Genomic DNA, 20952 nt, shown 5'->3' with positions numbered 1-20952 from the left:
ATGAAAACATACTGGTTATGATGGTTTTTGACTTAATTTTTAATTGAGGTAATATTGTTTTCAATAGCATTTTTTGTTTCAGTCTTACAATGTTATTTTACCACACCCACCACTTAAGTCCCTTTATCCCTCCACCATCGTTCCTAGGTTTATTTTTGCAAGCTCCTTTCCTGCCTGTTTCTTCACCTCGCTTGGAAAATTCAGTTCTGTTTGTTGTCAGAGTCTAAAGATTTGTTTTCATTGGCCATTGTGTATGCTATTGCTCTGTTTGTTCATATTCCATACATGAGATCATCTGGTATTTGTTTTCCTCCTTACTTATTTTTCTTAACATGACACTCTTTGCTTTCACCCATGCTATAACAAAATGCAAGGTTTTAATATTTTCTTCGTCGTTGTTATTCGTCGATTGCCTCGAGCAGGCCCCAGTAACGTCTCTTTCATTCTAGCCCTGAGATTATATTCAAGGCTCTTTAGGAGAATGAGACCCATCATTGTTACTGGTATTTGGCATATTTGGTACGCCACGGGGAGTTTGCCAGACTCTGCCCTGTGGGCAGGCTACATTCGATAGCCTGCAAGTTTGTCCAAAGTAGGAATGAGATAATAAGATGTCATAAAAAGATGTCCTGATAAGATGTCGCGTGGCCGCGTGGTTCCGGGGGCTGGATTTTATAGTCTCTGAGTCTTGGCCGCTGATGGGATTACATGGCGCCAGGGGGCCAGGTGGTGGGTGTGACCCCCGCCTACTGGAATTTGGAGGATCTGGGTGGAGGATGCTCGACTCCATTTCGAGTAGGCTTGGAGATCTCGGCCCCGGAACCCGCGTGGCTTTGTCCCTCTGCCAGTACCTTCATGTGTGCGGAGAGTGGTCTCAGCATGGTGGTGGCTGGTCCTGGAGGTCTTTGGCTGCTGGAGCCCTGGTCGGGGCTCTTTTTCTTATCACTGAGAAATATTTAATCCTGTATATATACCACAATTTCTCTATCCACATATCTGTTGTTGAACTATTGCAAATAGTACCAAAATGAACATAGGTAGGCCTTTATATTTCTTGAATTCATGTTTTTATTTCTCTTGGGATATATGCCAAGAAATGGAATCACTGGGTCATTTAGTATTCCTACATTTACTATTTTTTTTTCTTTTTGGGTCACACCCGGCAGTGCTCAGGGGTTACTCCTGACTCATTGGTCAGGAATTACTTCAGGTCGTGCTCGGGGGACTATATAGGATGCTGGGATTCAAACCCGGGTCGGCCGCGTGCAAGGCAAACACCTTACCCGCCATGCTATCGCTCCAGCCCTATTTTTAATTTTTTAAAGAAATTTTCTTACTCTTTTCTATAGTGGCTAAACCAACTTACATTCCCAGTTGTGAATTCACTACATCTCCTTCAACACTAGCTGTTTCCAGAATTTTTATACAGATCATTTTCACTGGTATAAAGAGGTACTTTATGGATTGATTTGTGTTTCCTTGATCATTTTTGATGATGCACTTTCTTAAGCCTGATGGTCATCCGTGTGTCTTTTTTTTTTTTGAGAGAGAGAGTATGTGTGCAGTTCCTCTCCCCATATTTGATGAGGTTGTTCATTTTATTGTTGATGTTTGGGTATTTTTCCTTTGAGTTCTATGTTTTATTTTTGTTGCTGTTTGTTTTGGCGCCACACCCAGAGATGCTTAGGGCTTACTCCTGGCTCTGCTTCTTGTTCAAGGATCTTTTCTGGTGGTACTAAAGGGACCATAGGAGGTGCCCAGGATTAAACCTGAGCCAGCCACTTGCAAAGCAAGCTCCCCATCAACTGTACTCTCACTCCAGTACCTGAGTTTTTTGCTTTGCTTTTGTGAGTCCTTTATCTTAGATGTTAACACTTGGTCAGATCAACAGAATTGTTAATTAAAGCAGTCTCATTTGTTCATATTTGTTTTGACTTTGCTTACTAATGGAGTTGGATCATTGAATACACCTCTGCAGAAAAAATATATATAGGGGAGTTTGGGAGTTTGGTCTAGGATTTCAGCAATGTATTTTAGAAATTTGGGTCTAACATCAAGATTGTCTATCCATTTGAGGTTTTGTTTTGTTTTAAGTTTTCATTTATTTAAATTTTACTAAAGGCACCATGGTTTGTAACACAGCTAATTATAAAATTTCAAGCAAAACAAGTCCCAATGCCACATCCTTTATCACTGTTCACACTCCACCATTGTCTCAGTGACTCCTTCTTCCCCAGCCTCTTGTTATTGACCAGTTTTCATAATCCTGTACTTCTATGGACCAGTTTTCATATTCTATTGCCTTTGACCATTTTTTAAAATTCCCCTAATATGTTTCTTTCCCTTGCTATTTATTTATAAAAATCTAAGTAATCTCTTGCCTAGACTGGGAATTTTCCAAAAGCATTTATTCCACTGACTGCAATGAGCATTTTATAATTTTGAAATCATATAAAACATTCTGAATGTAGGTTTTGGGCTGGAATGATCGTTTAGGGGACTTGAGTACAGATCTTCAATGCACAAGAGCCCAAGGTTAGTCCTGCCAAGTGTAACCCTAGAGGTTCCCAGCATCTCCGATTCATCCTGTCTTGTCAGTCACAGGATGGTTCATGGGGATTCCCAGCCTCCTGAATAGGAGGCTCTCAAATAAAAGACCTAAATTTTTATTTAAATTTAGGAGGTCATTAAAAAAATGTAGGTTATTTCCTAACTATGCATTAAAGAGAAATTACACATAGGGACACATTTGGGTTATAAACCAAAAATGATAATTTAAAAGAATATACTATTTTAGGCAATGTAGTTTACAAAATTGCTAATGGTAGTTTTATGCATAGAACATCTAGCACCATACTCTACACCAGAGTGTGCGCTTCCTTCTACTTTTGATCTACTATCTCTCCTAGCTACTCCCCACCATTTCCCCATTGTGTCAGACTTAGTCCTCTAGACTATTTCTCAGATTGTATTGTCAGTGGATATTTATTATTCCACTGCTATGTTTCTGTATATCGCAGATATGAGAGAGATGATTCTAAAACTAAGCTCTGAGTGCAACTAGATGTCCTCCCTGAAAACACACACACACACACACACAAAAAATAAATAAATAGAAGAACTATTGTTTGGGGTTATTAAATTACTAAGAAGTAACTTTATACATTATAAAGTAATTGGTTTATCTTATAATCATTCAGGCAAGCTATAATGGGGGAAATGATATTTAAAGGTATAATTTATTAGGCACAAGATAAAATTAATTGTATTTTTTTGGCTTTTTTCTTTTTTATTAGTAATCAAAATAAAGAATGGAAACTAAAATCTGGGTTGCAAGCAATTATATTAGTAATATATTCTCTTATATGTAGAGCTTGATGTTTGGCACTATCTGTGAAAACTTTTGTAAGCAAAAGCAGAATTTTTTCAAAACTTAAAAGAGTTTTGCATATTTGCATGTAGTATGTTTTCTTTTAGTTTTTCCTGTACATTAAATACTATACCGAAGGGTTTTATTATTGCTTGCCCATAAATTGCTATTATGACTTTGCTTAATAGCAAGTATGTAATTAGGTTGGTAGAATGACTATTAGCAAAAATTAAATAAAGCTCAACTCAAGCTCAACTCTACAACTCCTCTAACTTGTGCTTATTTCAGCTAATAAAAATTTTATTATTTCTCCCTTTTGGTTTTTGTATAGTGATTTGTCTTTCATTTCAAGGTTAGATTAATGTTCTTTTTTTATCTTGACTTTTTCCTATGGCTTATTTTCACTTTTAAAATGAGAAAGAATTATAGGTGCATAAATATGTTTATTATTTTGTTTTAGAAACAAGATTCTTACATAGAAATGAGCTTGAATTTAGGGTTCAGTAACAATTGTCTAAAATCTTAACTTTCTCGCTTATAAGAGTTGTGATATTGGCATTATTTAAGCTGCCTGAAACCTGGTCTCATCATATGATGAATGAGAACAGTAACACAGACTGATTTTCTAACCTTCCCCCTCCCTGCAGGACTTCTCTATCTCATAGGGCAGTGTTTTACTTAGTACTTGTGACTGATGGCCATTAGTAATTTCATAACACAGTAATCTGATTTTTATACTTACATTATAAAGCCAAGGAGAGGAGTTATCCAATGATGTCCTTATTTCCTCTTTTCATTTCCGTTTTTTAAATTCAAATCTGCTTTAACCTTGAAATTACTTTAAGCAGAACCTCAAATCAGCTCATAATACTATAATCAAGTCTGCCTTGATTGGCTCTTTATTAGTTTCCAAAATTAAAATGGTGTGCTTTTTATGCCTGTCTCACGCACAGAAGCTTAATGAAAGCAGTAGCTCTTCCGAAGGCAGCACAGTAGACATCGGTGCACCTGCAGAAGAACAACCCGTGGTGGAACCTGAGGAAACTCTGGAACCTGAAGCCTGTTTCACTGAAGGTAAAAAAAATGATTCTCATGATAATGCCCTGTTTGTTGAGTACAATATTTTTTAAACTGTTGATTACAAAGGAAGTAATTTTGTTTGATATATCTATTTCAATTATGGGTAGGGCGTTTGCCTTGCACGCGGCTGACCCTGGTTTGATTCCTCTGTCCCTCTCAAAGAGTTCAGCAAGCTACTAAGAGTATCCTACCCACATGGAAGAGCCTAGAAAGCTCCCTGTGGCATATTTGATATGCCAAAAACAGTAACAACAAGTCTCACAATGGTGCCTGCTTGAGCAAATCAATGAACAACGGGAGGACAGTGCTACAGTGCGACAGTCTAACATCTAGCATCTTAAACCTTAGAGTATAACCCCCTATGAGATTATATACATTTTTTAAATTTCATTTTAAAATACATTTCTTTATGGTTTATTAGCAGTAAGTGATTTGTGTGTCTATTTTGTGTATTCATATTCTCATTGTTGCATACAGTTTTCTCAGACAAAAAGGAATCACAAATTTAAAAAAATTTAAGTGGCCCTGGTAAAAGAACTTAAAATCTATTTCTATGTCTGAGTTTTCTCTTTCCACTGTATGGAAGGATTCATAAAATTAAAGTAAAAATATATTTTATTGGATCAAAACTAGTGGTAAATAGGAATATTTTAAAATTTTAGTTTCACAGTAAGTTAATATCCTAAGCACTATCATAAAAATTCTCATACATTGGGGCTGGAGCGATAGCACAGTGGGTGGGGCATTTGTCTTGTGAGTGGCTGACCCAGGTTCGACCCAAGTTCAATTCCCAGCATCCCATGTGGTCCCCCGAGCACTGCCCGAAGTAATCCCTGAGTGCATGAGCCAGGACTAGCCCCTGTGCATCGCCGGGTGTGACCCAAAAACAAACAAACAAAAAATTCTCATACATAGAATTCACCCAAAATTATCTTTGGGTAGAGTCAGAGAAACATAAAAGGACGAAGGCTCTTGCTTTGCATATGGCTGACATGGATTTGATCTATGACAAATTGCTTATAGTCCCCTGGCGTCTGTCAAAAGTTATCCCTGAACACAGAGCCAGGAGTAAATTTGTTGGGTGTGGGCCCCAGCTCACCCACCCTGGAGCCAGGGAAACAGCTCAAAGAGGCTGAGTGCAGTGCTTTGCATGCAGGAGACCCAGTTCAATCCCTGAGGCTATATGTTCTGCTGAACATGGATTGCAGAGACACTGAGACAGAGCTGGGAGTAGCCCCTGAGCACCACCAGAAACACAAACCAAATTTCATTGTAACTTTATGACAACCAAGTGAATTGAGGATACTTAATTTTGGGTAAAATTTACATTTTCCAATGCTTAATTAATAAAATAAGAATTAAATACTGCTCTCTATATCCAATACTTAAGCCTAGTCTCTAAGAAGCCTAGTACCCTTTGAGCAATCAGTTCTAAGTACTTGTATTCCCCATGGCTACTAGTACCATGGTCATATTTCCTTTGGAATTTGAACTTTAAAAATGAATATAGTTTCCCTTTTGTTCTCTCTCTCTTATTGGGTGTTGTGGTTTTCAAAAGATGCAATGGGTGACAATCATGTTTGGTCTATAGTCTACTTTCAGCATGCTTCTCCCATCCTGGGAGGATCCTCCCAACACCCTTTATTTGGTGCTCCCTTCTCTATCTGAGCTCCCTTTTCCTCTAGCATGTGTGGCTGGCCTCCAAGCCATGGAGTAAAATCCCTGGTACTAATCTCGGCCATTCTTGGGTGTTAGTCTCTTATTTTGTTACTTTATATTCCCCAGATGAATGCAGGGTGGGGTGCGGGGGATGGGAGGTGGGAGGGATACTGGGATCCGTGGTGGTGGGAAATGGGCACTGGTGGAGGGATGGGTATTTGGTCATTGTATAATTGAAACCCAAGCACAAAAATTTGTAAGTCTACAACTGTACCTCATGATGTCTCACTAATAAAAATTAAAAAAATACAATAAATAAATAAATAAAAGGTATGCCCCCCCCAAATGAATATAGTTTCATTATCTGTAGTTAGTGATTCCTTCCGTGAACCTGATCATTTCCCCTTTTTTGCTATGTAAATTATGTACATCACTCAAACTTCCCAAGATCTAATTGGATTTATTAAATGATTTATAAATAATGCAGCATCTCTCTTCTAGGGAGGTGAGGCTCTTCCAGAAGGAGATTATTAATGCTGGAGAGAGGGCTGGGGCGATAAAGTCCATGTGAGGCTCTGAGGCTGAATACTACAAGCATCGCCTCCCAGAATTGCTAGGTTTGGGGGCTGGAGCAATAGCACAGTGGCTCGGGCCTTTCCTTGCGTGCGGCCAACCCAGGTTTTGATTCCCAGCATCCCATATGGTCCCCTGAATACCGCCAGGGGTAATTCCTGAGTACGAAAACCCCTGTGCATTGCCCTGTGTGACCTCCCTTCCACCCCCCCAAAAAAAAGAGAATTTCCAGGTTCGAGCCCCATGTCCAGGAAAAATCCAAGAATCAGGCCTGCTCTGTCAGATGGATACTGTTGAAAATAGACCCCCCCCCCCGACACCCCGAAAGGAAAATCTTGTTTCTCTTTGAAGTTGTAATAAATATTTTCACTTACTTTACCTGATTACTAATCACACGTTATCCAATGATGCTATTTTCTTTCATGTTAAACGATTAGGTGAATCTTTACTAGCATTCTTCTTGCCTCTTCCTTCCTCCTCTCCTTTCTCTCCTTTGTCCTTTTTCTATCAGCACATCTGATGTTTTTTGAGTCAGGGTGTCTATTGATTTTAATTTTCTGTTAAAGTGGAAGCAGTAACAGGAAGATAATAGCAAGTCAAAGCAGATCATAATAGCACATTTTAGAGAACTAGGTTATTATTTTTTTAAATTTTGTAAGTTCTCTTTTAGGAGCATCAAAAGAATAACTACCCACAACAAACCCAGAAAGTTTGGAAAAGATCTATATCCCTGTTCCTTATTCTCTTGGAAAGGGAAGTTTTCTGATTATTACAAATTTCCATTTTAAAGTAATTGTTTAGAGTGACTTGAACTAAATACCCCTGAATAATATAGCACAAAATAATGCTAATTTACATTTGTTGATGCTTTACTAAATCTTTCTTAGATATTGACACTGGTCTAGTAAAATAGAGATGGCAATAATGATTATATAAGTTAGAGCAGGCTAGAGGATGTTTTGGAAACTCATGTTATTTTATATACTCATATTTGAATTATTATATTTGTAGGCTGTGTACGAAGATTCAAATGTTGTCAAGTTAGTGTGGAAGAAGGGAGAGGAAAGCAATGGTGGAACCTGAGAAGAACTTGTTTCCGAATAGTAGAACATAATTGGTTTGAGACCTTCATTGTTTTCATGATTCTCCTTAGTAGTGGGGCTCTGGTGAGTAAATATTAAGCAAAAGTGCTCTAATACTGTTTTAGAAATATCCATTACTGATAATTTATTATTTTTCTGATGCATTTACATTGTATCAAAGCATTTTAATAACCCATTTTTAAATATATTTGTTTTTTTATTAAATTACCATGAGATACACAGTTAGAAAGTTCTTTGTGTGGCTGGAGCGATAGCACAGCGGGTAGGGCGTTTGCCTTGCAAGCGGCCGACCCAAGTTCGATTCCCAGCATCCCATATGGTCCCCTGAGCACCACCAGGAGTAATTCCTGAGTGCAGAGCAAGGAGTAACACCTGTGCATTGCCAGGTGTGACCCAAAAAGAAAAAAATAAAATAAAGTTCTTCGTCATTGGGCTTGAGTCATACAATGTACAAAGACCCTTTGGTTTACTAGTGTACATTTCATTTCTCCCACCACTAATGTCCTCAGTTACTCTCTGCCTCCCATCCTGCCTCTCTCTCTCTCTCTCTCTCTCTCTCTCTCTCTCTCTCTCTCTGTCTCTCTTCTTCTCTCTCCTCCTTCTCCCTCTCCTTCTCCTTTTCCTTTGGGCTTTGTGGCTTGCAATACAGATACTGAAAGATTGTACTGCACATTCCTTCACCTACTTTCAGCACTCAGTTCTTGTCCAGAGTGATCACTTACAATTATTTTACAACTATTATTGTCACAGTAGTCCCTTCTCTATCCTAAATGCCCCTCCCATACTTGTAATTTTTCAAATCATGATTTAATTTGTACTTGTGCATTTGTCGACTTATTTTATCCATGTATGCTTTCATTTATAACACATTTACTAATTAATTTATTAATTTTTATGACATAACCAAAGAATAAAGCAATCACAGAATAACAAGAAAATAAGCATAGTAACAATAATGCAGTTAATGAAAATTATGTAATTAGAAAAGCATGTCTAATTTCTGATGTTTTTCTTGAGTGTTACTTTACTTTTAAGAAGTGTTCATAAGAATTTAGGGGCTATTCTCTTTCCCTTTTGAATTCTGCCCATTAGCACAGCGGTAGGGCATTTGCCTTACAAGCGGCCAACATGGCCGACCCGAGTTCGATTCCTCCGCCCCTCTCGGAGAGCCCGGCAAGCTACCAAGAGTATCTTGCCCGCACGGGAGAGCCTGGCAAGCCACCCGTGACGTATTCGATATGCCAAACACACTAACAACAAAATCTCCAATGGAGACGTTACTGGGCCCGCTCGAGAAAATTGATGAACAACGGGAGGGCCATTCTTGTGCTATTCAGGTAATAGTGAAGGTCGGTAACAAAAAATATTGGTTAGCACACCTAAGAAATTCACTGAAGAATTAATTTCTCTTAATATGAAAGTTTTTATTTTATCAGAATTAATTTCTGGAAATAACTTGCAAAAATATAAGGAAGAAGATAGAGAAAGCAGTTTATAAGAACAATGATACAAATCAAACACTTAAACTGTAAGGATAGGTGATAAATGATAGATGAGAGTTGAGCTTCCCTAACCAAATAAAATTATTTACTATTCTTACAAAGAATTATTATTTTATTATTATTATTGAGGTAACATACTTTATAACAGTGTTAATGTTTATCGTTTTAATACTACAACCTCCACCAAAGTGTTAAAAGAAAACTTTCTCCCTTGTTTTTCTGCCACATCTGATCCACCCAATTCAATTCCTCCGCACTTCCCCAGCCCTTACAGATGAGTATCACTCCACTGTGCATATAGATAGATCAATAGATAGATAGATTACACATATAATATAATCATTTCCCTATTCATCATCTATTGTTTGGCACTTGACTTAATTCCAGATCTTGATTATTGTAAATAGTGCTGCAATAAACATAGATGAGCATATATTTTAATGAATTAATGGTTTTGTATTCCTAGGATAAATGCTAAAAAGTGAACTTGCTGGTTATAGTGTAGCTCTATTTTTAGTTTTTAAACAAACTTATATAAACAGAAATATCTATTTTTCTGTTTCTCTAATAAACTTTTTTCTCCATACCTCTAAATAACTAATAGTCTTAACCACTGAAAAGAATATATATGGGATGTAAAATATCGATAAAGGTTTATATTGTAGCCAAACATACTGTGATCAAAATGAGAACTTTTTTTATCATCATTGTCATAGCATCTCTCTGCTTATAAATATTTTAAAAATCAATTAAATTAAAGGAGGGATGACTAGACAGTAAATGAGTACAGCATTTGCCTTGCATATGGCCAGCTCTGGTATGATCCCTATTACCCTATATGGTGCCCTGAGCCCACCAGCAGTGATTCATTTAAGTCATGAGCACAGCAGAAGGTAGCCCTCAAAACCCCAAAAAATGTTTAATTAAAAAAATTTGAAAACAGGAGAAAAGTAAAAACAAACCTAACTATGTATAAAATTGAAGAATGTGCTAATCAGTCTTATACACCCTCATTTTTTTTTTATTTCTTCAACCTTTCTTCTGAGAACAGCCAAGAGACAGAAGTATAAATAGTAGTACAAAAGGAAGAAATAAGTATAAAAATAAGAAACAAGGAAGAAATAAACATCAGAATATGACATCAATCGCTATAGCCTAAATAAATTAAATTAATTAATTATAATTATGCTTTTACTTTTTTCATCTGCCTATAATGTGAGTTGAGAATATAGCTCATTCCCTGATTAACTCAAATAATCATTGTAAGTAAGTAAGTAAGTAAAGGCCCTCCCGTTGATCGTCGATTTGCTCGAGCGGGCCCAGTAACGTCTCCATTGGAGACTTGGTTGTTACTGTGTCTGGCATATCGAATACTCTCGGTAGCTTGCCGGGCTCTCCGAGAGGGGCGGAGGAATCGAACAAGGAAGAGTTACTCTAATTATATCCTATTGTTTTAACAGATGAATATCATATTTATGTTATAATGTATATGTAAGATACACGTACATTGTATATAAATAGATTTATATGTCTATATGTATACATGTAATAAATATATATGGGGAAATACATAGAAAATCTGAAAAGGTACCAAAGTGCAATGTTTTTGAAAGCTAAATATATCCTTTATTCATAGGCATTTGAAGATATATATATCGATCAGAGAAAGACAATTAAGACAATGTTGGAATATGCTGACAAGGTTTTTACTTACATTTTTATTTTGGAAATGCTTCTAAAATGGGTGGCATATGGCTATCAAACATATTTCACCAATGCTTGGTGTTGGTTGGACTTCTTAATTGTTGATGTAAGTATCTTTTATATCTTTATCTTAAATTCAAGGTGGTTTATCTTATTAAGATACTTATCATAAAACAGTGAATCTTCACCACTGTGGTGTAGAGAGGACACACTACATAAAAAAACACTAATGGGTACTCTGAGTGATAGTGTTGTTTTATAAGCGAAAGGTGACTATGTTACTGTTTTAGTATTGAAATTATGGAATTTACAGTGGTTAAAAAGCTGGAGAGAGATCAGTAGTTTTTACAGAGAGTAGTGAAAGGGATATATTTCTTAAATTTTTTAGATAGTGAATCAAATAGACTTGAGTTTGAATTCGTGACCCACAAATGATAGAGTGTGTACCACTAAATTAATTGGATTTTATCCTGTAAAATGACAACTAGGATATTGGAGCTAGTCAAATTTTTATGTTCTTTTCAGTACATGCAGTTTTTAAAAGACTAACTCAGTGAGTAGATTACATAAATTGCAATTCCACTCAAAGAGTTAGCATAGGGTGAGGTAAGATTCTTGCCTTGTATGCATGTATCTGACCCATTTGAATCCCTTGGTCCACATATGGCCCACGAATACCACCAGAAATGATCCCTGAGCACTGAACCACAAGTAACTAACTTGAGCACTGCTTTGTAGGGCCCAACCACTCCCACCCCACAAAAAAATAAAGAAGGTGTACACATTATAAAAGAATACTCTATTTCATGCAGTGAAAAGGTTTTCTGGAAAACGTGAAGTACATTGAGCCCATAATGCAACAATAGCCCTTCACATACTATATTCACATACTATAAGCAAGGAATGTATTCAAGAATTAAACCATCATGTATCAAATTAGTCATTTGGTATTATTTCTCATTTAAATATGTCCAAAACATCAAAGACTTTGTAGACTTCATTTTTGTGCCCAAATAAAAATAATCCAATAGTAATTAGGTTTCCTGTGAAAAGTAATTTTCAGCTGAGTCATGAAAAACTATTTGAAGAGTTTAATAATCTTAGTATGAAATGAGTGAAATGAAAGAAAACACAATAAACTAATTTCATTACAGTAGCACTGTGGCACTGTAGCACTGTCCTCCCATTGTTCATCAATTTGCTTGAGCGGGCACCAGTAACGTCTCCATTGTGAGACTTGTTACTATTTTTGGCATATTAAATATACCATGGGGATCTTGCCAGGTTCTGCCCTGCAGGCAGGATACTCTCAGTAGCTTGTCAGGCTCTTCAGGACGAATGGAGGAACTGAACCCCGATCAGCCGCGTGCAAGGCGCGTGCAAGGCAAACGCCCTATGCACTGTGCTATCACTCCAGCCCTTCATTATGGGTATAAGATAAAATATTTCTAATATTGATATTTCAAGTATTTTTATATTTTAACTCATCAAAACTTTACACAAGAATGTGTCTAATTTAATTTTTGACTGTTTTGAAAATTAGTTTGTGCTTTTCTCTACTATGCCTATTACATGTTTGAAATTTTTAGTGGGAGAAAATCATTTTATTTACCACAAGTTAATCTTAAGTACTATTTCTGAAATAGTTTAGAAAATAATTCTATAAAGAATTTTGTAGTTTTGCAGTAGTGACAACTTTTAATTTTCCATTTTATTTCACATTGGATCAATCTCTACAAAAGGATAAGAGCAATTATAATACACGTGAAATAAATTAAAATATATTTTAAATACAAAGTAACTAAAGCATTCAAAAATAGAACATTTTTAAAAGTTTCAGAAGAATCCTATTTCAGTGAATATTCTGAAATATAAATCTTTTGAAACTGAATGTTCCAGGATATCCACTTTAATTTTTCTTCTTTGGAAGTCCATACCTAACAATGATCCGGGGTTATTCCTGATTCTATATTTAGGAATTACTGTTGGCAATGCAGGGGGCATAATTCAATGCCAGGGATCCAACTAGTGTCCATTGAAGGCAAGATAAGTGCCTTAGCCGCTATATTATCTTTTCAAACCCTTTAAATTAGTGGAATTATAACATCTTGGATATTGAGTTTCAGAAGATTTGATATAGAAAATTAGATGCCAATGAACTTTTATTTCTTGGCCATTACATACTTCATATAAATAGGGTGAATTAATTAATATATTTGTTGATTGGTCATTTTGGACCAAGTGCTGTGGTCCAAAATGTGTGACACAGCATAGGAAAAAGTTGAAGAAGTTTCATGGTGGAATTTTTGAATTTGGGGCAAGGAACAGTTGGCTTTCCATGCTTTCCATGTTTAAGGGCTGTTGCTGATTCTGTACTTTGTGATGGGTCCTAGAGAGCACGCAGTGTCAGGATTGAAACCCAGTTCAAGCCCCATGGTGCCATGTTTTGAGATTACATTATTTTACCTAAAAATATACTTGAAACAAGTGAGAAATATAATTTAGTAATAGAAATACATCAAAAGTTATCTTTAAAACAGATTTAGTATAATCAGTTTTGAGTATTCTGATTAAAATTAGTTGTATATAGCAACTTTTTGTAGCAACATATAATTTTATAGCAATAAAATAGACGTCTTTTTTGGTTATATTATCAGTTTTTATATTTATTGCTAGACATAAGCACAACCCTAGATTGAGGATTATACACTAAAATAAATATGTTGTGTTTTTTAAACCAAATTTCTTCTTTTAATGTATTTTAAAATTGCTGTAGTAATTTTAAAATTGCTCTAGTAATAAGTTAGTGAAACAATTAAAAAGTATGCGACATTCAAGTTCTTTAATTCTGTGAATTTGTAGTTAACATCTTAACTTTTTGAAACAAATTGAAATTTTTTAACTTTAAAGGTTTACTAAAAATATATCCAGCCATTATCTTCTGAATGATTGCTAGCAGAAGCTATATTTACTGTACTTACTAGTAATTATAAATGAATGCTAACAATTTCTTTTAATTATTTGTTATTTTATTTTATTTATTTACATGTATATATCATTTTTATGCAGGTTTCATTGGTCAGTTTAACAGCAAATGCCTTGGGTTATTCAGAACTTGGTGCCATTAAATCTCTCAGGACACTAAGAGCTCTGAGACCTCTGAGAGCCTTATCACGATTTGAAGGGATGAGGGTAAGGAACATGAAGGAATCCGAAGAATTTTACTAAGACAAAATTCCATAAATTAAATTATAAAATGAAAAAAATCCATGCATGCAAAAGGGAATGGCAAATTCTTGCAGAATTGCTACTTTATATTTTTTCTGTTGCATATTTACTTGTAGGTGATATGCAAGAGAATTTAGGCCTCTTTTGAAATGATTTATCATTTATCTGTGCTGTGATCCTTAAAATAACTGCATATTTTAATCCATCTTGGGAGTTTCATTACGAACATGCATATATATGAAGAAATTACATATTAAATTGCTATGTTTTACAATGAAGTAATAATAAAATAAAGATAATTCTGTATAAAGTATCATTTATTATCTAAACATAACATAATTTTAATGAGTTTATTGAAAATGTCAACCACATATAAATATGAATTGACAGGAAACAATTCAAGTTGTTAAAAATTTTGTCTATATAATGCCAAAGCTCATATTTGGAATATATTTAAGGTTAAACTACAAATATTGTTTACATTTTAAATATTTCTAAAAGTTGTTATTTTAATATGTTATGCTAATAACCTCACTTTTTAACCATACGTTATTCTTCATTTATATGAATAATTGACTCATTTAAATGTTGTATTCAAATTGGCATATTTTTATGACAGTGAAGGAAAAACATAACAATGAAGATAAATTTAATTTTGACTAATTATCATAGATGACTCAAATTAACCATAACATGTATCATCTATCCAAGTGATGTAAAATTTTATGTTTTTCTTTTAAGGAAAGAATTCAACTATTTGATTCATAACAAAGTAGAAATTGTCATTATTGACTTATTAGCAATGCCTTTTATAGGGGAGGGTCACACCCAGCTATGCTCAGCACTCAGGAATTACTCCTGGCCGTGCTTGGGGGACCATAAGGGGTTCTAGGGATTGAACCCAGGTCAGCCGCTTACAAGGCAAAGGCCCTACCCTCTGAACTATCGCTCCAGCCCTAGCAATGCCTTTTTATAAGCACAAAGCATTCATATATTTGTTCCATTTTTTAAAAAATAGAATTCTTTTTAAAACAAAGCTGCTAAGTTGTGATTTTTATGAACAACCAATGCTCATTTGCTATCTCATAACTAACTTTTGGTCATGTTTATAAAAACTGCACCATATTACACACCTTCAATTGTATTTTATATACAGGTGATAGCCTTATGTAGTCCCTTCAATCAAAGACTTATAATTGCAGCTTTTGTGAAGCATAAGATTTGTATTCAAATATTTTTCATTAAAAACAATTCAACATAATAAAAGGCAAGTAGTTCTATTTATTTTTCTCAGAGGTCTTCTTCACTAAAGTTTTGTTAGAAAATAATATTCTCTCTAAGATATCTGGTGATGGTTATTTTTCAAATAAAACATAACTTTCTTATGCTTCAAACTGACAATTTCAGTTCTGGAGAAAAAAATATGATTTTTTAAATTCATTCTACTCAAAAATATGTTATTAAAACAAAAGCCAAGCATGTGAAAAGTTTTCTAAAACTTGCTAAGTATCATGTTATTATAAACATTTCTCACTTTATCTTTTGAAAGTTTATTAAATCCGTAACTTCAACTGATAAGACAGTCTCATGTATAAACTGCATATCTATTACAATATTGGTGTTATGGTCTCCTATTTTCACTAAACTAGCTATAATTATATTAATAATAATTTATTTCACATCTTCTTTCATGTCATAAAAATAAGTTAATTTTGGAAGCTTGGAATTTTAGAAACATAAAATTGATAATGCTGGTAGAAAATGAATTAATCATTTCAACTATCAGATTCCTTAGTATGGTTCTTTGTCTCATGGCAACATATTAAACACAAAGCAAAGTGATCATTTCAGCATCTAGTTGGCATTATAAAGACAAAGAAACTGAGTGCTTGTTTCATTTCTTGTGTTTGAATTTTATGATTTTATAAAAAATATAATGTAAAGTATGGAGACAATAATTGATAATAAGTAGAAAGTGAGATTTAAATATACTCAGAAACTCTCATTTAATAATTTTTCTAGTAGCATAAAATCATATTAGCTGTGCCAAAGTCTAAAGAGGCACTCATTTTGTTTTTGTTTTGTCACCTTTTTCAAAGCATGTGCTTTTATGCAACAAAACTAAATAGAGCATGTTGTACATTGCTTGGTAAGAGATTAGAAAATATTAAGTTATCATCACGTTGCACTTTATGTTTTGCATGTTTGGTGCACATTTCTGGCTGACAGCTTTTAAACATTTATTGTATTTCAAATTTCCAGTCCAAATTTTTCAGCTTGTAAAATTAAACTGAGTGAATTGGTGTCATGAATATATAGAGTAAAATTAAATTCTTATTTAAATTTGTATTTTTAATTTCCTACTCTAGGAAATCTTAAATACCTTCTTTTTCAAAAGAACTCAGGTCTTAATTGATAGGAAAACAGACACTGAGAACATCATATACAAAATAAAAATAAAATAACACCAAATGTTCTGTCATATCAGATTTCTACCTAATAACAAACTATATATTTCTATTTTATATAGGATAATCTTGCTCCAACTTGGATGGGGTGGAGCGCTGGTTCCTCCCCTCAGCCCTTAATTATGGGTACTGTATTACCCCTTTTGCTACCTTTCATCCTTTCACTGTGACTTTGTGTAGTGGGATGAGGGAGGGATTGGGAAGGGTACTACTGTACCACAGTAGGAAAATACAGTATTTACATTCTAGTCCCCTATATTCATGTCTTAAATTTCTTTTGAAAAGAATACCTTTGTGAATTTATCCTCTGTGGATTTGAACCCCAACTGTTGATGATATCTTTATTTCATTGAATATGATTTAGTTATGTGTGTGTTGACTTATCCCTTATGGGAAGGTAATCTGACTGGTGAGGGTGGGAGCCCAGGTGCAGAATGGCTGTGTAAAAATTTTATGATCAAGTTCATGGCATTGTTGTAAGGTATTAAAACCTTGCCACTTGCTATGTTACTGTGGATACCAAGAATTGCCTTGAAAATAAAAGCTGTCGATCTCTTACTTTGTTGATATGTATGAGTACACTCTGGGACATAATATTCTAGGTTTCTTAAGATGGTATTGTGTGACCATTCTCAATTTTTCTTAAGTACATGCTTATAGAGATTATTTTCAAAACATAGAATGGCAAAATATATTAAGGAAAAGTTAAGTAAGAACAATGTTTCAAACAAAAAAAATAGTGTAAAGGCATGCATTTATTTGTATTATAGAACAAACTAACTTACCTAGAAAAAACTCAGAAACATCAGGTGAATAAAGATAGAAATTAGTGCATTATTTCTTAGAATTTGTCACTCTTAGAAAACTACTTATCATAGACATCCCAATGAAAACATAAATAATTTTTCATTTTCTTTATTCTTGAATTTGAAGAATATTGTGCATGAGTTCTTATTTTGGAAAAAAGGGATGTATTTTTTATAAAAATTGTTTATTAAACCCCATTATACAAATATATAAATTATATTTTAAAATATTCTATTAGCCTTTGTATTTGAAAATATGATTTATCTTTGTGTACTTTCAAATTTTATTTATTTTCTTTTCCTGTATGAAGAAGCAATAGAATTCATGAGTAGTATTGATTTGAAGTTCAGGACGATTCACTCCCAAGTATATTTGCATGTATAAAAATCCCTCATATTAATTTGCATATTTAACTTCAATCTCCCAATTAGTGTTTATTTAATAAAATGTTGATAATGAGCCAAAGATATAAAGAGTTTCTCTAAGGATCAGTTGTGCTAGAATAGAAAAATTCTATTTCATGATATCTTGGAAAACTCTTGTGCAAAGAAAAATCCCCTAGTATTCATTAAGATAGCTGCTTTCATAGATATCTCTTTTTAGGCAGTCTAAAAACCACAGGCGTGCTTTGCAATTTATTCAGGCCAGTTCTGTCTAGTTCCTTCATCACATGGGAACCAATTACTGTAGTTCCCTAGAGCCAGCAAAGAGCTAATATGTCTCCCTCTGTGCTGAACCAACTCTTGGGAAAAGGCAATATTCTCTCTCATCCTGCTTTGTGTAATTTAATGAAATGATAAATATGAATGGAACTCTGTATAACAAATTCCCCAATATTATGCAGAATGTTTTCCAAGATATAATTCTTTACTTTTGTTTAATTAAAAATACTTTGAGGGAGTGGGTCAAGGATTAGCAAATACTGCAAATCATGTCCTGAACATCACTGCCTCTGACTGCTTACTTACATCAGGAGTTCCATAGGAGTTAATGCAAAACTAATCTCATTTCAATGGAAACATCTCAGGCTTTTTAGCTAACCCTAAACTCATTGATGTATTAAAGTCTTTATTGTTGTCTCATATCCAAAAATAACATTGAAAGTTTTGTTTTGATCAAGACATACTAAACTAACCTTTATTGCATTCTTTTTTTTAAAAAATTCACCACTTTTGTATTCATTTATTCAAAGTACTCAATTTTATTCCATGACTAAGGCACTCGAGGTCTTGGGAAATTCATGAGTATATTTTTGTTTCTTAAATTAAAAACAAGCAAACAATCTGCCATTTGTTATTTTCCAGTTAAGTGGGAACCAATCTAAGGAGAATAATCCAGAGGAGATTTGGGTGTTACTGCTAGTCTAATTTCTGACTTTAGCTTTATTTCCCATATGCTAAATGGCCACACAATATCAAGTTATTTCTCTGGTCTTGTTCAGCACTGAAATTATGATTAATGAATTCAGGAGAAAATACTCACTTTATTTATTTTGATAGTTAGATGAGGGTACAAAGGATGATTGAATGAAAGAATAATTTGAAAAGAAAAGAGATTTCAGGAGTGGAAATATTACACAAGGAATTTCAAAGGAAATGACATCTCAATTCTCTTAAGATTGTATTAGTATGTGATAATTATAACTGTTGGCTTGACATGAAAGTTTAGACTAGGGAAGTTAAAATTGGAAATGCAGATTGTAGCGTGATTCAACTCTCAAAGAATGGATAGAATTTCATAGTCAGTGGGGATCTATTAAATAATTTTAATGTAAGATCTAAAGAAGATTGAGTCATCTTACATGGATAAAAAGGAGTTTTACAATTATGCAAATATAAGTTAACAGATGTCAGAACTGGAATGGAAATGGTGAAATGGGAAAAGAAAGTAAGAAAGGTGAGAAAGGTTTGAAAAGGTATGAGACCTACAGATTTATGTGAGAAAAATCCAATATAAAGGTACAACTAAACAGTGTTGAAGGAAGGAACAAAAAGAAAAACTGAAGAAAGGGAGGAAGGGAGGGAAGAAGGGAGGAAGGTAAACCGGGAATTGAACCTATGTCAGTCATGTGCAAAGCAAAGCACCCTACCTACTGGACTATCTCTCTGACATCCTCTGACCCCCAAAAAAGTGCCTTTTAACATGCATTTAATGTCCGCACAACAGATATATTTTCTTAAATCAAGGTGATAGGTAAAATATTCTGAAAAATAAGGATTGACAATAACATGATTTCAAATTTCAAATATTCAATATAAAAGAAACAAAGCCACACCTTTGAAATAAAAGTATAATTAAGAATTTATTTATTTCATTGTATAAATGAAGTCAGCAAAATGAGATACAGTGTTGCCATGTTCAGTTTACTAAACAAACTATGTAATCTGATTATGCCTGGATAACTTGGTTAAATTTTTTTAATGCATATTTCTTCACTTCTGTCATTGTTTTACAATTTCCTTTGACCTACTTAAATAATACTGCTTTTAACAAACGAAGGTCAAGACTTCTTTAGATTTTAAACAGGGCTGGAGATTATTAAGAACTGGCTCCTGTATTTTTTTTCCTCAGATAGTCAGAAACTATTTGAGTGTTCCAAGATATAGTGACATCAAAAGAAAAGTAGAAGACATTTTAATACATGTCTTTTGCTTTGAATAAGATTGATCAGAATAATAGAGGGACATAGGGAGAATTCAAGTCTGTAGCATCATCTAAGTAGATAATGGTTTAGTTCAGAATTTTATGAAATCGTATCAGATTTGAGATTTATCACCTCTAATAAGGTATCCCTCCTTGTTTTTCTAATAAACTGAATTCAATTATGTTTCAGTTAAAATAATTTTATTGAATTAAACTCAGTAAATGAAACAACTGACATGACTGGAGCTTGAAATAAACGATGTGATGATCTAATGAAATACATAATGCTAAATTGTCTTGCTTATGCAAAAATTATTAGTCATAGAAATGCATGAATAATTAAGGTTAAAATTATATTAGGTGCTTAATAATAACTATATTTATACATATGAAATTTAAATTAAATTATATTAGTTAAATAAATCATGTCCAAATATTTTAGTTTTATTCCTTAATATGTTGCTTTCTTTTTTTTGAATGAGTTCATTTTTGGTATTAGGATTTTCTGCTTCATTTTTTTTTCTAGTGAAAAAAGAAGTATTCTGACTTCATATGGAAACAAATTCCTCTAATTTTGCTTTTACTTTAGCTTTTTGACAATTCCCTCTCTTTGAAGTTATTTTTGTTTATTTGTTACATTGTCTATATTTGTTTCCCTAATTGTATTGCTTATGAAATAACGGATTTTATTTAAAATTTTTACTTTGTTTTAAATATTCTGGAATAGACCTAGTATTTGAAAAAAATTAGAAATGCCACAGATTACTAGGGGGATGCCTTTCTTTTTGGTCCAACAAGAATTCTGACTTTTCTTT

At 33.9% G+C, this 20952-nt stretch overlaps 1 protein-coding gene across 2 annotated transcripts in view; it reads left to right on the top strand.

Moving 5' to 3' along the window:
• SCN1A (sodium voltage-gated channel alpha subunit 1) overlaps positions 1-20952 on the top strand; it is a 142805-nt gene that overhangs the window by 107860 nt on the left and 13993 nt on the right. For both annotated transcript variants that reach the window (XM_056110249.1, XM_056110250.1), the window contains 4 exons: positions 4324-4444; positions 7694-7848; positions 10924-11097; positions 14061-14183. In XM_056110249.1, coding sequence (XP_055966224.1) covers positions 4324-4444; positions 7694-7848; positions 10924-11097; positions 14061-14183 — 573 coding nt within the window. The remainder of the gene's footprint in view (positions 1-4323; positions 4445-7693; positions 7849-10923; positions 11098-14060; positions 14184-20952) is intronic.

Source organism: Sorex fumeus, unplaced genomic scaffold (genome assembly GCF_029834395.1).
Source record: "Sorex fumeus unplaced genomic scaffold, SorFum_2.1 ptg000009l, whole genome shotgun sequence".
NCBI classification, from domain to species: domain Eukaryota; kingdom Metazoa; phylum Chordata; class Mammalia; order Eulipotyphla; family Soricidae; genus Sorex; species Sorex fumeus.
Note: the sequence above shows the minus strand (reverse complement) of the source record. Positions and strands in the feature narration are given on the sequence as shown.